Source organism: Vidua chalybeata, chromosome 16 (assembly GCF_026979565.1).
Source record: "Vidua chalybeata isolate OUT-0048 chromosome 16, bVidCha1 merged haplotype, whole genome shotgun sequence".
In the NCBI taxonomy this organism is placed as follows: Eukaryota; Metazoa; Chordata; class Aves; order Passeriformes; family Viduidae; genus Vidua; species Vidua chalybeata.
In genome coordinates this window covers 1,884,032-1,900,059 of record NC_071545.1, presented here as the reverse complement: position 1 = coordinate 1,900,059, position 16,028 = coordinate 1,884,032, and the positions used below count along the sequence as shown (strand labels likewise).

At 52.1% G+C, this 16,028-nt stretch overlaps 1 protein-coding gene across 2 annotated transcripts in view; it reads left to right on the top strand.

Moving 5' to 3' along the window:
* The window catches only part of XPO6 (exportin 6), a 58,980-nt gene extending 43,694 nt beyond the window's left edge, over positions 1 to 15,286 (top strand). For both annotated transcript variants that reach the window (XM_053957502.1, XM_053957501.1), the window contains exons 14-24: positions 1,283 to 1,375; positions 2,583 to 2,727; positions 3,304 to 3,450; positions 4,635 to 4,824; positions 5,767 to 5,922; positions 7,089 to 7,203; positions 7,653 to 7,824; positions 9,082 to 9,243; positions 11,752 to 11,850; positions 13,110 to 13,340; positions 14,578 to 15,286. In XM_053957502.1, the coding sequence (XP_053813477.1) occupies positions 1,283 to 1,375; positions 2,583 to 2,727; positions 3,304 to 3,450; positions 4,635 to 4,824; positions 5,767 to 5,922; positions 7,089 to 7,203; positions 7,653 to 7,824; positions 9,082 to 9,243; positions 11,752 to 11,850; positions 13,110 to 13,340; positions 14,578 to 14,679 (1,612 nt within the window). In that variant the 3' untranslated portion in view covers positions 14,680 to 15,286. The remainder of the gene's footprint in view (positions 1 to 1,282; positions 1,376 to 2,582; positions 2,728 to 3,303; positions 3,451 to 4,634; positions 4,825 to 5,766; positions 5,923 to 7,088; positions 7,204 to 7,652; positions 7,825 to 9,081; positions 9,244 to 11,751; positions 11,851 to 13,109; positions 13,341 to 14,577) is intronic.
* Positions 15,287 to 16,028: the final 742 nt, after the last annotated feature.

Below are 16,028 nucleotides of genomic sequence, written 5' to 3'. Positions count from 1 at the left end.
TATGATTTCTCTGTTCAATATCTGTGTACCTTGCTTTCACATCAATCTAGGCTTCTTCTCAGGCTGTAAATCAAACCCTCTTGAGTCTGTGAAGATTTCTATCTCTCTGATTCCCACATACAGCCACTGCCACTCTGCAGGCACAGGGACAAACAGGGCTTTTTTCTGCCTCCCCCTGGCCTGAGGAGATGGAAGTGTAAGGAATTGGATGGGCAGAATGTGAACTGTAAATTGTAAAGTGCTGGGCTGAGCTCCCAGTGTGGGCAGCAGGGGTTGGGGTTCTGCCCCTGCCCCTAAGCTCAGGTGAGACCCCACCTGCAGAGCTGCCTCCAGCCCTGGGGCCCAGCACAGGAACGATGTGGAGCTGCTGGAGAGAGTCCAGAGGCTGAGTCCTGGAACCAGGTTCAGAGAATTGGGGTTGGTTCAGCCTGGAAAAGAAATAGCTCAGGGGTGACCTGATTACCCCTCCTGAAGGAGCCATCAGGAAAGATGGAGAGAGATCATTTACAAGGGACTGGAGGGGACAGGACAAGGGGGAATGGCTTCCCACTGGCAGAAGGCAGGGATGGATGGGATATTGGGAAGGAATTGTTCCCTGGGAGAGTGGGCAGGCCCTGGCACAGGGTGCCAGAGCAGCTGTGGCTGCCCCTGGATCCCCCTGGATCCCTGGACAGCTGTGGCTGTCCCTGGAAGACCAGGTTGGACAGGTCTTGAAGCAGCCTGGAGTAGTGGAAGGTGACCTGCCCATGGCAGGGGGTGGAATGATGTAAACTCAGTCACTTGAAGACATTGAGGAACTTGTGTTCCAGCATCTGCATTTGTGAGGCAATGAAATGACACACAGAATTTGATTAGAATTGTGTCTTTCAAAACTAAATCACCAGAACCTCCTTTGATGGTTGGACTTTGTGATCTTCAAGGCCTTTTCCAATCTTGATGATTCCATGATTCTTCTCCTAAATGAAAAGACCTGTGAAAGCTGACTGGGCAGACATTTTATTTTTCCTCTCCAAGATACTTAATTAGCACATAGTTACAAATGGCAGAATTTCAGGCCTTTACACAGGTTTTGTGTTTTCATTTCTGTGCAGGAGCATCTGACTTGTTCCATTTTACCCCAAACAGTGCAGGAGGCTGTGAATTATTTTAAGCTAAATGATGAAAATCCCATTTGTGTATTAGCTAAATATTGACCCAGACTGGAAAGAGCTGCACTAGCTCAGCTGCTGGAGCAGATTTGTACATTCCCTTTGCACTGCCATGTGTGTGTTTGCACCTCCAGGTTGGTGAAAGTGACGTTGTATGGATCCCAAATCAAACTGTACAACATCGAAACCGCCGTTCCCTCCGTGCTGAAACCTGACCTCATCGATGTGTGAGTGGGGGCTGCACCCAAACTGGGCACTCACAGGGTGGGCAAGGCTTGCATCTGCTGCTCAGAGCCCTCCTTGGCAGATCTCTGGGAAACAGCCTCTCCAGCTGTTGGCAGCTCCCCAGGAAAGCACCTTTTTCAGCTGATGAAAGTCAAGGCTGCTGCCAGCATTTTGGACAAGTCTTTCTTCTAATGGAAGTACCCAGGTCATTTAAGGGAAAACATTTTTGTGCTGAGAAGGAAAAATGTCCCTTAAATCAGCTCTGAGAGCAAACTGGGATTGTGCCCTGTGCTGGTGGCTGTAAAAGCAGAGTAATTAATGAGGAAATAAGTGTTACAACAGTGATATTTTAAAGAAATGGATCCACTGTGTAGTTTATTTATAAATCCAGTTGATGGATTTTTTGCTACCAAAGTCAGATCTGTAGCTCAGATAAAAGAGGTTTTTCCCAGTTGAGGGTTTCAAATACTTGTCTTCCAAGACAAGCATAAGCCTTTCAGCTGTGCAAGCCATTTCTGGGACAAAGAGCTGCCTGCCATCCAGGCACTGCCATTCAGTGTGAAATCTTGGTGCTGCTGGTCACAGATCACCTCCCTCTGTGACAGGCTTTTAGGGGACCCTCCCTTGCTGAGGCTGTGCACACAAACCTGTTCCCTGCCAGCTGGAGCTCTGTGAGCAGAATTTAAGGTTTGAACACTTGTTCTGGTTTGTAATTGCACCTTCAGCAGCTCCTTGAAGACGCCCTCTAGATTTCATCATATCACTGTATAACTAATGGGATTTCTCCTATTAGTCCCAAGTTAATGGCACTGAAATTAGTGCAGGTGATGTTGTAATGGTTTTTCTGGTTTACAGTAACTGGGTAGGTGTTTCCCAAGACCTGTTAGCCAGGGTTCACCCTTTTCCCTGTCCCTGAAGAAACCTGTGATCCATTTTCTAATGCTTGCCTGAGAAAGCAACACTGTCCCACATTTGGGGGACACGTCTCTGAAACACCCTGACTCGATCTTCACCTGATAAAAGTGTGATTTTTATCAGGTGCCAGTTGGTGATAACTTGGCTTTATCAATTCACACTTTTGCCGTGGTGGGTCCAGAACCAAAACCAAAACAGCAGTAAGGATTTTTTACAAACCCTGCTGCCAGATTTGCCTGAAACACCACTCCTGTGTCCCCTTATGGTGCTCACTGTGTCCCCTGCTGTCCCCAGGCACGCCCAGTCCCTGGCAGCCCTGCAGGCCTACGCTCATTGGCTGGCCCAGTTCTACAGCGAGGTGCACCGGCAGAACCCCGAGCAGTTCATCTCCCTGGTGTCCACGGCACTGGAGGCCATCACCCCCCTCATCAGCTGCAAGGTACTGCCCTCCTGGGGCTGGGGGCTGCACTCTGCTCAGCTGGGGTGGGCTGGGAGCTGGGCTGTGCCCCAGAGCCATGGGAAGTGTCCTAACAGCACTGCGGGTCAGGCTAATACGAGCATAAGCAACTTAAAGGGTTTTTAACTCAGTCTAATGATTTTATGGCTTGAAAGCAGGGAAGTCTCTCTCATGGTATTAAGGGACCTCAGCTATGCTCTGGTAGACAAACAAATCATAGAATTGTTTAGGAAAAGCTCTCTAAGATCAAGTTCAACCATTCCTCCAGTACTGCCAAGACCACCACTGACCCATGTCCCCAAATGCCACATCCACACAGCTCTTAAGTCCCTCCAGGGATGGGGACTCCACCACTGCCTGACCACCCTTTCCATTAAGAACTTTTCCCAAAATCCGATTTAAACCTTCCCTTGCACAGCTCGAGGTCGTTTCCTCTCATCCTGTCCCTGTTCCCTAGGAGCAGAGCCCGACCCTGGCTGTACCCCCAGGTCCTGGCAGCTCAGTGAGCTGACCCTGGCTGTGTGTGCTGCTGGGACTGACCACTCCTGTGTCTCTCAGGTGCAGGAGAAGCTGCTGCTCTCTGCGTGCCACCTGCTGGTGTCCCTGGCCACCACGGTGCGCCCGGTGTTCCTGATCAGCATCCCAGCCGTGCAGAAGGTGTTCAACAGGATCACTGACACCTCTGCCCAGCGCCTCCCCGACAAGGTCAGTTGGCCCAGAGCTGTCTCACATGGAAACCAGGTGTCCTTGGAAGATGTGCCTCAGGTGGTGAGGGATAACCTCAAAAATCAGCAACCATCTCTGTATTGTGGATATCCATAAATTACAGTGATATTGTATGTAATTAATGATCTATTTCGAGGAACTGCACAAGGAAAAAACACAATTGCACCTCTTAGATCTGATTCTTTTCTCATTTGTTGACACCATCCCCAGTTCTGCATCATCTTCACAGTACAGACACGTTGATTCTGACCTACACAAAGAGTTTTCTGTGAAACTCGAGTATTTATATTGCAGAAGCAATGTAAATAATATGAATGTATTCCATTTATAGCACTGAAAAGCCACAGTGCTGGGATATGGTTGTGTTGTGTGCTGGCAAGAAAACACAAAGTGCTGCACAAGTGCAGAAGGTCAGCACGTAAACCAGACAAGGAGTAATGAAAGTAAAATCATCTTTGTTTTTATAAACACCAGAGATTTACTACTGCAGGGAAGGGCTGGCAGAGCTGGGAGCTGCTTCCAGGCCTTAAATCCTGAAGCTTTGCTTCTCTCTGTCTTTGCAGAGCTGGTAGCTTTCACTTGGGCTCGTGTTCTGCTGTTGAACAGTGAGCACTGCTGGTGTCTTGGACAGCCATCAAATATCACTTTACTCCAGGCTTGTGCTTTAGCAAAAATTAACTTGGGAAAAAACTTTGTCTCTTTGATTAATGTTGCTCAGAGAAGTTGTGGCTGCCTCATCCCTAGAAGTGTCCAAGGCCAGGCTGGACTTGGAGCAGCCTGGTTTGGTGGAAGGTGTCTCTGCCTGTGGCAAGGGGTTGGAAGTTTGTGACCTTTAATGTCCCTTCAACCCGAACCATTCCATGATTCAATGGTTTTGCCATCAGTCCAACCCTGGTGCTGTCTGGGCTCTTGTGGGTGGCTTCCTGCTCCCACATCTCATTGTGGGTACCAGGAGCTCAGGGTTGGTATCCACCTGTGTGGATGTTTTGGGAGCTGCAGTCCATCCTCAGTGTCCAAGCAGCTCTGCAGAGCTCATCCCACACATCAGAGATGCGCAAAGCAGGGGTGGAACGCGATGAGCTTTAACCTCCCTTCCCGCCCAAGCCATTCCACGACTCTTCCCACCCAAACCATTCTGTGGCTGTGATTCCTGTCCCTCCCAGGCCCAGGTGCTGGTGTGCAGGGCTCTGTCCAACGTGCTGCTGCTGCCCTGGCCCAACCTGCCCGAGAGCGAGCAGCAGTGGGCTGTGCGCTCCACCAACCACGCCAGCCTCGTGTCCGCCCTCACCAGGGACTACCGCCAGCTCAAGGCCACGGCCAGCCTGCCCCAGAGGAAGGTGCAGCTGGAGGACAGTAAGTACCTGTGGATATTCTCAGTTCAGTCAGAGAGAAAAAGAGAAAGATTTCTGCCAGGCTAAGCCTGGGAAAAAGTCCGGGAGGAATGTAAACAATCTGTTATCTTGTTTTCCATTCATATTGTTTATAGATATGTTCTACCACACTGACCCAAGTCCAGTGTACCAATCAGGTGAAATGTTTTTACTTTAAGACCAATAGAATTAATGTTCACGATGTTCTCTATAAAAGAGAAAAGTGCTTTTGAATAAACGCTCATTTTGCCTTCTGAAATCGTGCGAGTCATTTTGCCCTTCCCTGCCTCAACAGCGTCAAGTACCAGTGTCCTGCTCACTCCTGCTGCGCTGGGCAGTGTCATTAAGCTGATTTGCCAGTCGTTATTTTGGCTGAGAAACTGTTTTGCATATGTGGAGGGCAGGAACGGAGCAAAGTTGGGTTTTCTTTCTATTTTTAGAGGCTTTTCTGCTCTGTACAGGGCACTCTCATCCCAGGTCACCTGTGAGCTCTTCCATTAAAGTGTTGTCTTGCTAAGGAAGGTGGGATAAGAGTTAAATAGTGAGGATTGCATTGGAAATACTGTACAGCCTCTTGTGTAGTATTAGAAATACTGGCTGGAAGCAGCATTAAGAAATATCATGGTTGTTAAAAGTAAAGGGGGACAATAAGAATTCTTTCCAGACTTGGGAAGTACTGGAGAGGGTTTGTTTATATAGGAGGAATGCAAGGAAACTCCTGGCAGGGGTGCAGGGACACTGCTATGTATGCTTTGGGCCTGGTTTTGGGTTGTTTTCATTGAGGATCACTTTAGAAATCATTCAGAAATCTGCAGTGTCACATGTCAGTTGTTTTAATTACTCTGTGTGTGAGCTTAATTTCTCTTCCTCTTACCTGTGAGCAGTTTTGGCACATGCAAGAAGCATCACTCCTCTTGTTTTGCAGCCAAAGTGATCATCCACCAGACACTGAGCGTTCTGGAAGATATTGTAGAAAGTGTCTCTGGAGAATCCACCAAGTCCCGGCAGATCTGTTATCAGTCGCTGCAAGAATCCGTGCAGGTCTCACTAGCCCTCTTCCCAGCTTTCATTCATCAGTCAGGTATAACCTCAGGCCAGGGCTCATGCTGTGAGTAGCTTTCTGAGCTCCTGGTGACACCCAGAGCAGCAGCACAGAGTTGTGGTGTGGGTGTGGAGTGTGTGGGATTGCTGTGCCTGGGTGTGCTGGGAGAGCTGGGCTGAAGGGACATCCCTGCCAGCCAGGATCCAGGCAGGATTGTCACAGTTTCAAAAAGAAGCTGGTCCTGAACAAAAAAAAAAGAAAAAAAATTTAAAATACCCTCTCTGGCTGTGTTTGCCATTTACATTCTCTGCAGAAGCTTGAAGACTGAGAGGAATAGTTGTCATCAGATCGGGTCAAATGATGTGGGATCTGGGAATTTTTTTTTCCTCTGAGATGGAACCAGGACTGTCACTTGGCAGCCTGCTGGCCAGCAGCTTTCGTGTCACATCAGGTGCTCGCTCCTGTTCCCCTTGGAGCTGGGTGGGATTTTCTCAGTGATGGGGGTGGAGGGGTGACAAATGCAGTGAAATGCAGAGGATCCAAGGCAGCAGCAAAGGTGCTGTGACTCCAGGGAGCTGTTGTCTTCAGAACAGGCTGGCAGCCTCATCAATTGCAGTTTATTGGCTACCAAAGCCTCTGTGATGAGGGAGGAGTTGAGCAGCTCCAGCTTGGTTATCCAGTCTTTATTGGGATGGATAAAGGATCAGCTGAGTGCTGATCACCTCACTGCATCACCACGTGCTCACTTCTGAAGACAGAAGGGTCATCTCAGTTCCTGCCAAAAAAACAAGCTGGATTCTGTCTCCTCCACCCCGAGCTGTGTGGATGTTTTAAATTTCCTGGTGTTTCCTGTTAACCCTGTAGGAGCAGTGAGAAATGGAGATGGGCCTGGAGCTGCCCCTGAGCTTTGTCCCAGCACTCTGAGCACACTGAGGCCTTGCTGGCAGGGTTGTGGTTGTTCTGAGGGGTTGGGTGCTGCCTGTGCTTGTCATCCCTGGCAGGTTTTGGAAGGGGATGAACAATCTTGAAGCCCTGTAGGAACCAGCTGATGGTTTCAGTTTCTCAAACAATCCTGTTGGTAAATTCCCAAGAGTAAATGGGGTTCCCTGAACAGAAGGAGCAAACTCCAGACTTAAACATAAAAGACTTATTGATGCACTTGGATGTTTCCTTAACGTGTTTTTGTTGCTTTTCTCTTCTCTTAGATGTGACAGATGAGATGCTGAGCTTCTTCCTCACCCTGTTCCAAAGCCTGAGGGTGCAGATGGGAGTGCCTTTCACTGAGCAGATCATACAGACCTTCCTGAACATGTTCACCAGGTACTGTTCAACCCTGGTCACCTCTTTCTTCCCCTCAGGATGGTTTATCTGCTGCTCAGCCAGCTGTTTCCAGCCTTTGTGGCCAAACTTTTGTCACATCCCAGGGCTGAATCTGAGGAAAAACTTCCAAGTCTGGAGAGACCCCGTTCATGCTCATCAGTCATACCTGCCATTGTGCAATCCCAGCTCTCCCACAGACTTTCTGGCTGTGTGGGGTGTTGAACTGGACTCTCACATTCCCTCTGCCCAAGGTCTGAGAGTGTCCCCTTACTCATCTTTTGCTGGGGAGGGGGGGTCTGTCAACCCTCAGTCACAGCCTCCCTCCCTTCTGTGGCTTCATGTACTTGGCCAGTATTAACTGAGCATTTTAGAGGCATCACCTATTTTCCAGTAAACCAGGTGAGCCTTTGGATCTCTGGGAATGTTCCTAATGCCTGTTTGTGTCCCAGGGAGCAGCTGGCAGAGAGCATCCTCCACGAGGGCAGCACGGGCTGCCGGGTGGTGGAGAAGTTCCTGAAGATCTTGCAGGTGGTGGTGCAGGAGCCAGGCCAGGTGTTCAAACCCTTCCTGCCCAGTGTGATCTCCCTGTGCATGGAGCAGGTGTATCCCATCATTGCAGAGGTACTCAGCTCCCAGGGCAGGGAAGGGAAGGCATTGCTGGGGGAGTGGTGATGCCTTAAGGAGCTGGAACAGAGCCTAGATGGAGTTAAGAGGGATAAAGTGGGTATTTATTGAAGTGCCTTCAAAGGCCACACCCTGGCAGTACCAGAGCTCAGGTCCTGCCTGAGCCTGTGCTCTCTGGGCATGGGAAGAGGTGAGAGCTGTCCTGGGACTGGTTTTAAACTGCTTGGAAGTCCAGGTCAGGATCTGGGGGTTCTGTGCCACAGCCTTTGGGTGGTTGCCTTGCTGCAGGTGGCTGGAATGGAGTTACCACCGCCCTGATACTGGGTCCTGGGAATGGGAGGGATCCCAGCTCCAGTCAAAGCAAGCCTGGATGTGTTCCCTGCTCTGACAGGGAGGGGAAGCAGAGAACACCCAGTGACAGTGAGGTGTGTCTGGGGAGCAGCAGCTGGGACCATCAGTGGCACAGTGAGTGCCTCCAGCACTGCCACCTGGGCAGCTGCAGGTATCTGCTATTCCCAGCTCACTGCCACTGGGAGTCTCCTTCTCTCTTTGGACCCATCCTCCACAGTTGTGGCTCTGCCCAGGTGGCTCCAAGATGGAAGCAAAAGAGAGAAGACCAAGAGGGCTTGGTCACGAGATCTCACATTTTTATAGGTTTTAATCCATTTACGTACAGGAGCCAGCTGTCCAGTTATGAGCTTCAAATGATGAAGTTTCATCCTCCTTGGCTTGCTTGCCTGCCCTCCTCTTTTCATGTTGTTCATACTTTGGGCCTGAAATTAGAAGAGATTGTTCTTGAGTCTCCAGCTAGAACAGGATTGTTTTGTCTTCACCCCCCTGTGATAAGATCCCGGTAACATTTAATATAAAGCTAAAGCTGCACACTAAAACAGAACAGAAAAACTTAAACCCCAAGGTATCAGTGGCAGCAGTGAAGCTTTGATTTGTCAAGAGCTGCAAGTGTGGAGAGAAAACACCCTGTAGGAGAGCAATCAGTGGGACTGGAAGCAGGGTGGGTGGAGGATTTTGTCAGGGATTTCAAGAGAAGCTAAAATTAGGGAGGTGGTCAAAGCAGGGGGAACAACTCAGAGTCAGGGATGTGTTTTCAGCATGATCCTACAGCTGCTGGGTCTGGTGCTCCCTTGGGAGAAGTGCTTTGATGCTTGGCTGAAAGCACTGGGTGGGTGGGATGCAGGGGTGGGGTGGGAGCCCAGCAGAGGAGCCTGCTCTGAGCTCTGTCCCCTCTCCTGGCAGCGCTCATCCCCTGATGTGAAAGCAGAGCTGTTTGAGCTGCTCTTCCGGGTGCTGCACCACAACTGGAGGTACTTCTTCAAATCCAGTGTGCTGGCCAGTGTCCAGAGGGGAGTGGCAGAGGAGCAGATGGAGAACGAAGCCCAGTTCAGTGCCATCATGCAGGTAACTCACATTTCCCACCATTGCCCAGAACCTGTCCTGCAGGGGAGCACTAAAATGGAATCACAGAATCATCAGGGTTGGAAAAGCCCTCTGAGACTGAGTCCAGTCATTCCCCCAGCACTGCCAAGGCCACCATTAAACATGTCCCCAAGTGCCACATCCACACAGCTTTTAAATCCCTGCAGGGATGGGGACCCCACCCCTGCCCTGGGCAGCTGTGCCAGTGCCTGACCACCCCTTCCATGAAGGAGTTTTCCCAATATCCAATCTAAACCTCCCCTGGCACTAGAGGCCATTTCCTCTCAACCTGTCCCTGTTCCCTGGAGCAGAGCCTGACTCCCCTGGCTGTCCCCTCTTGTCAGGAGCTGTGCAGAGCCACAAGGTCCCCCCTGAGCCTCCTTTTCTCCAGGCTGAGCCCCTTTCCAGCTCCCTCAGCCCCTCCTGGTGCTCCAGCCCCTTCCCCAGCTCTGTTCCCTTCCCTGGACATGCTCCAGCCCCTCAGGGTCTTTGTTCTTGTGAGGTTCCCACATGGGCACATGCGGCTGATGGGTTTAGATGAGCTTGAGTGAGGTTTTGCCTCCCCAAACTGCTGAAAATGAAAGTTGCTGAGGAGTGACCCAGCTGCTGAGCTCACAAGGCACAGAGCCTTGTGCAGGCTTGAGGAAGGAGTGTTGATTCCTTTGCAAGCCTCTTCCTGCAATAAAAATACATTACTGCCACTGACCCATTTAATTCTGAATGTTGTGATAGGTGCCGGGAAGTTTTCCTGAGTGTCTTTTGCTTTCCATGGACTTGTTGAGTGCTGTACCATGGGACTGATGGGGAAGGATCAGTGGGGTAACACCTGACAGGCTTTGGCCTGGGGATTAGAGAATTATGGAATGGTTTGGGTTGAAAAGAACTTAAAGCCCATCCAGTTCCACCCCTGCCATGGTAGGGACATCTTCCACTGTCCCAGGCTGCTCCAAGCTCTGTCCAGCCTGGCCTGGACACTTCCAGGGATCCAGGGGCAGCCACAGCTGCTCTGGGCACCTTGTGCCAGGGCCTGCCCACCCTGCCAGGGAACAATTCCTTCCCAGTATCTCATCCATCCCTGCCCTCTGGCAGTGGGAAGCCATTCCCTGTGTCCTGTCCCTCCATGCCTTGTCCCCAGTCCCTCTCCAGCTCTCCTGGAGCCCCTTGAGGCACTGGAAGCCAGCTCCAACCTTCTCAGGTTGGGTTATTGGAATTTTTAAGAATAACAGACTGTGTTCCATGTGTTACTTGAGTCAGAGCTGGCCAGATGAGTTCCCTTGCAATTCCTAGATCACCTTAGTCTGCAGGTGGGAGGACTTCTGGAGAGTTTCCCCATGTGGAGTGCCTGGAGAAACTGGGTCCCCTGTGGTGCACATGTGGAGAGGGAGCTCTTGCACTGACATAAACTGGGTCATGTTCCTCTCGGGCCTTCCCTTCTCCTGCCACCTTTTGGTGTCAATGAAGCCCAGGCTGGTTCCTGTGCTGGGATGTCCAAGCATCTCTTTCACCTACTGTAGCTCTGTAACACTTCCAAACTCTTTTGAATGCCTGATTCTGGAAGATATTTATGTAATAATCTCAGTTCAGGCTGGGTGACAATACTGCACTGCTTGTTTTGCTCCTTGGCTCTTGTTTCTCTGATACAAAACTCTTATTTCATGCTCTGTAAGTGTTCCCACAGCCAGGGCTTTGTGGGGGGGGATATGAATAGTTTGTATGCTGATTTCCACCTGAGATCTAAGGCCAGAACTGGCTCAGTCTTCATGGGATCTGGGTCATTTTTGTCCATTTGACAATAAATGGGTCAAGTGGGAGAATAAACTCTTCTGTTCACAATGCCTTGAAGAGGAGCTGTTAAAATCCTGCTGCCTGTCTCTGTACAGAGCTGACCTCACCCACCTTCATGCCCTGTACAGTGTTTTGGAGGTGCTCAGGGTGGAAAATATGTTTGATCACACACTGTGCAGCCCTGCCAGACCAGTTCAGGCTCCAGCAGGTTTTCTTCTGGGCTCTTCACAGGCTCCCAGGGCCCATCTCCAAATCCTAAATCAGGGCAGTGGCATCTGCTTGGGCTCCTGGCTGAGACTGAGGGCCCACCCTGGGCTGTGTCCTGGTCTGTTCCCCCACACTGTGGTGCCTTAGGTGACATCCCTGAGGAGCAGTCCTACCCTTCCTGAGCAGCCTGCCTGCCCAGGGGGCTGGGCTCAGCATCCCTGGCCCTCTGCAGTGCCAGCTTGGCCTGCCTGTAACCAGTGGAGCCAGCTTAGCAGCTGCTCTGCAGGGACATGCCCATGTTGCCACCAAAATGTCATCCCCATGGATCTGCTGGTAGCACAGGTGATCTGAACAGCTGCCTGTCTCTTGTTAGCTTGCTGCACTGAGGCTGCCTGGGGTTTGTCCTGGTGTCAGGGTGAAAATGCTGTTGTTTTGCCTGGCAGCTCTGATGGTTGTGGTGGTCTCCATCCCCTTCCTCCCACTGTGCTTTGTTCCCAGGCGTTTGGCCAGTCTTTCCTGCAGCCTGACATTCACCTGTTCAAGCAGAACCTCTTCTACCTGGAGACACTGAACACGAAGCAGAAGCTGTACCACAAGGTGGGTCCTGCTTGAGCCTGTGCTCTCTGGGCATGGGAAGAGGTGAGAGCTGTCCTGGGACTGGTTTTAAACTGCTTGGAAGTCCAGGTCAGGATCTGGGGGTTCTGTGCCACAGCCTTTGGGTGGTTGCCTTGCTGCAGGTGGCTGGAATGGAGTTACCACCGCCCTGATACTGGGACCTGGGAATGGGAGGGATCCCAGCTCCAGTCAAAGCAAGCCTGGATGTGTTCCCTGCTCTGACAGGGAGGGGAAGCAGAGAACACCCAGTGACAGTGAGGTGTGTCTGGGGAGCAGCAGCTGGGACCATCAGTGGCACAGTGAGTGCCTCCAGCACTGCCACCTGGGCAGCTGCAGGTATCTGCTATTCCCAGCTCACTGCCACTGGGAGTCTCCTTCTCTCTTTGGACCCATCCTCCAGGCTCTGTAACCTAGCCCTAGCTGCTGCCATGGAGGATTAAAGCTGGAATCCAGGGAATCTGGTCAGCCTGGGAAAGCAAAGCTTGCAGTTTCTCATCTGTGGTCACACCTGAAGGGCAGCCCTTTGTGTTCACAGGTGCCTGGGGCAGACTTCAGGCCTCTGGCCACATTCCCTGGCTCCCAAGAGCACTGTGCAGGGAATACCTGGAATTGGAGTGGACTTGATGCTGGTGGCTTTGCCAATGTTTAAAACTTGAGTCAGGGCATGGAGTCATGGAATGATTTGGTCTGGATGGGACTGTAATGCTGATTTATTTTTAACCCACTGCCATGGGCAGGGACACCTTCCACTATCCCAGGCTGCTTCAAGCCCTGTCCAGCCTGGCCTTGGGCACTGCCAGGGATCCAGGGGCAGCCACAGCTGCTCTGGGCACCCTCTGCCAGGGCCTGCCCACCCCCACAGGGAACAATTCCTTCCCAATATCCCATCCATCCCTGCCCTCTGGCAGTGGAAGCCATTCCCTGTGTCCTGTCCCTCCATTCCTTGTCCCCAGTCCCTCTGCAGCTCTCCTGGAGCCCCTTTGGCCACTGCAAGGGGCTCTGAGCTCTCTCTGAAGCCCCAAACCATGAGGTAAGTGTGCCCAAATTCAATGTTAACTTTCAAGCTGATACTAATTGAGCTTATTTTAGCCATTTTTGATCTGGCTTGGCTTAGAAAATCATCTCAGTGTTCACCAGAGTTTGCAGATGCCGCTGAAGCCGTGGCTGCTCTGACCTTGCTGGGCTTGTCCTCCTGTGGGAGGAGTGAAGTCCCCTAACCTTGTGCCCCTCTCCCTGTGCAGAAGATCTTCAGGACCACGATGCTGTTCCAGTTTGTGAACGTGCTGCTGCAGGTGCTGGTGCACAAGTCCCACGACCTGCTGCAGGAGGAGATCGGCATCGCCACCTACAACATGGCCTCGGTGGACTTCGATGGCTTCTACTCTGCCTTCCTGCCCGAGTTCCTGGCCAGCTGCGACGGCGTGGACTCCAACCAGAAGAACGTGCTGGGGAGGAATTTCAAAATGGACAGGGTAAGGAGGGGCCTGCAGCATTGTGGTGTTCCCGGGATGCACAGTGCTCCCCCAGAACATGCTGGGGATGTCTCCAGGCAGTGCCTTTTGTTCCCAACACTTCCATGCTCAGCGATCCCCAGCCAAGCATTTCTCAGTGCAGGTAGCAGAGCTGCCATCACCCCTCAGGCTGCAGGATGTTGTGGGAGTCAGGGAATGTGTTTCCTGGAGGAAGGTTTCATTGGACTAGGCTGACGTGTTCCCAAGTGGGATGCTCAGATCCTTGCCTAAATCTCGCTCCAGCTGCTGGCCAGAAGATGTTTGAGGGTTACAGTAAGGACAGCAGAGTACCTGCACAGGCTCACAATTCCTGCAAACCCCTCGTGTGTGGAATATCAAGGCAGAGCAGCAGGTTCTGGCTTCCATTTACTGAGGGTTGTCCATAGAGTGCTCCCTATCCTGAGGGGATGGGAATTTGAGACCAAGGGTGAAGATAGGAATGGAACCCTGGGGGAATTGCTTGGCTCTTGAAGATAACTGTTCTTCAGGAATATCAGCCCTTGTTAGGGAGTGTGTGACACCCAGGAGCCTTGGCACAAGGGCAGCAAGGAATTAGTGCTGCATCTGGCCATGGAGCCAGGCTAGGAGAGCTGGGGAAGAGAGATGGATCCAGGGAGAGCTCAGAGCCCATTCCAGTGCCCAAAGGGGCTCCAGGAGAGCTGGAGAGGGACTGGGGACAAGGATGGAGGGACAGGACACAGGGAATGGCTTCCATTGCCAGAAGGCAGGGATGGATGAGATATTGGGAATTAGGAACTGTTCCCTGGGAGGGTGGGCAGGCCCTGGCACAGGGTGCCCAGAGCAGCTGTGGCTGCCCCTGGATCCCTGGAAGTGTCCAAGGCCAGGCTGGATGGGGCTTGGAGCAGCCTGGGACAGTGGAAGGTGTTCCTGCCTGAGGCAGGGGTGGCACTGGATGACTTCTAAGGCCCTTCCCAACCCAGACCATTCCATGATTCCATGACCATTCCTCTGGGGCCTCGCTGCACAGTGAGAGGCTGGAGATAGGAGCAGAGCCTGGATCCCTGCAGTCAGCTCTGAAACCATCTCTGCCCCAGAAACTGGAGTTCCCTGGGCTCAGACTGAGTCAGGGTGGATCTGTTCACGTGTGAACACCCACGGGGTGTGTGTGCCCCTCTCGGTCCCTCTCTGCTGCCCGCTGTGAGTCCGTTCCCAGCAGTTGTTGTTCTCTCCCTTGCAGGACCTGCCCTCGTTCACACAGAACGTGCACAGGCTGGTGAACGACCTGCGCTATTACAGACTGTGCAACGACAGCCTGCCCCCGGGGACCGTGAAGTTATAGTGACTGCCCTGGATCCCGCCCTCGCAGGGCACGGCCGCGTGTCCCGGTTCGCCAGCCCCCTCTCCTCTCCTCCCGGGCCGTGCCGGCGCTGCGGGCCGGGCTCCTGCCCGCGGCCACGCCCTGGATTCACCGCGCTCCACCGCTTCCTTTGAGTTCTCCCTGCCCAGCCCGAGGCCGCAGCAGGAGCCAGCAGGATGTGTCTTAATGCCCACCCCCGGGGCATCCCGACTGTCGGGAAATCCCTCTCCCGGGGCTTTCCCTCTGCTCCTGTAGCACTTTGTTGCATCTGGAGGTGTCTGGAGAGATCATGTCCGTATCAAACACGAGGCAGAAGCGCCAAAGACCACTTCAGACATTCGTACCTTCGTGTCATTCCACCTTCCTGCCCCGCCCAGCTCTCGGAGGAGGAGTCTCCTGACGTTGGGACTGGTTTGGCACTTCTGTCACTCCCTTTGTTTTTAAATTGCCTTGAAAACTTCCCCGATGTTGGCGGGGGATTTAGAGACTTCTTTTGGGTTTTTTTTAAACGTTTTCTCATCATTCCATTGTGATACTAAAACAACATGCTTAATGGGAATAAAGTGCTTACTTTGTTGTTTTAAATAACTTGGGGCCGGGTTAGTTTCCCTCGAGGTCATTTTGTTAATGAGCGCGCAGTGATCCACAGCTTTTCCGAGGATCAGGAATGAGGAGCAGCCAACAAGGATCCCAACAAGTCCAGCAGCTCCTGGAAGGTGCAGATCAGTGGTGGCTTCTTCTTCTGCTGTCTCCTCATTGTTCTCCTCCTGTGTCCTCTGTCATGTGTTGTGGTGATCCATTCATTCCCTCCAGCACACTTGTCTGAATCGATCAAGAAGTGCCTGCAGGAAGAAATGCCCCATTCCCAGAGAGCCTGGAGCTGAAGTTCACCCTCTGCCCAGTGACCCAGTAGAGGCACCTGGTAAAATCCCAGACACCAGTCAGGCAGGAGCAGATTGTGTGGGGCTTGTGGATCTCTGATCATGCAGCTGGGAATGATTTCTGTTCCCTGAGGTCTCTGGTCAGGAAGCAGTATTATATCAGTCCTAATTTTTATATTTAACAGATTAAATTTGAGAGGAACTTCTCACAGGGGCATGGAGTGACAGGACAAGGGGAAATGGCTTTAGGCTGAAGGAGGGGAGGGACAGATGGGATACTGGGAAGGAATTGTTCCCTGGCAGGGTGGGCAGGCCCTGGCACAGGGTGCCAGAGCAGTTGTGGCTGCCCCTGGATCCCTGGCAGTGTCCAAGGCCAGGTTGGACAGGGCTTGGAGCAACCTGGGATAGTGGAAAGTGTCCCTGGACATGGCAGGGGGTGGGGTGGGATGA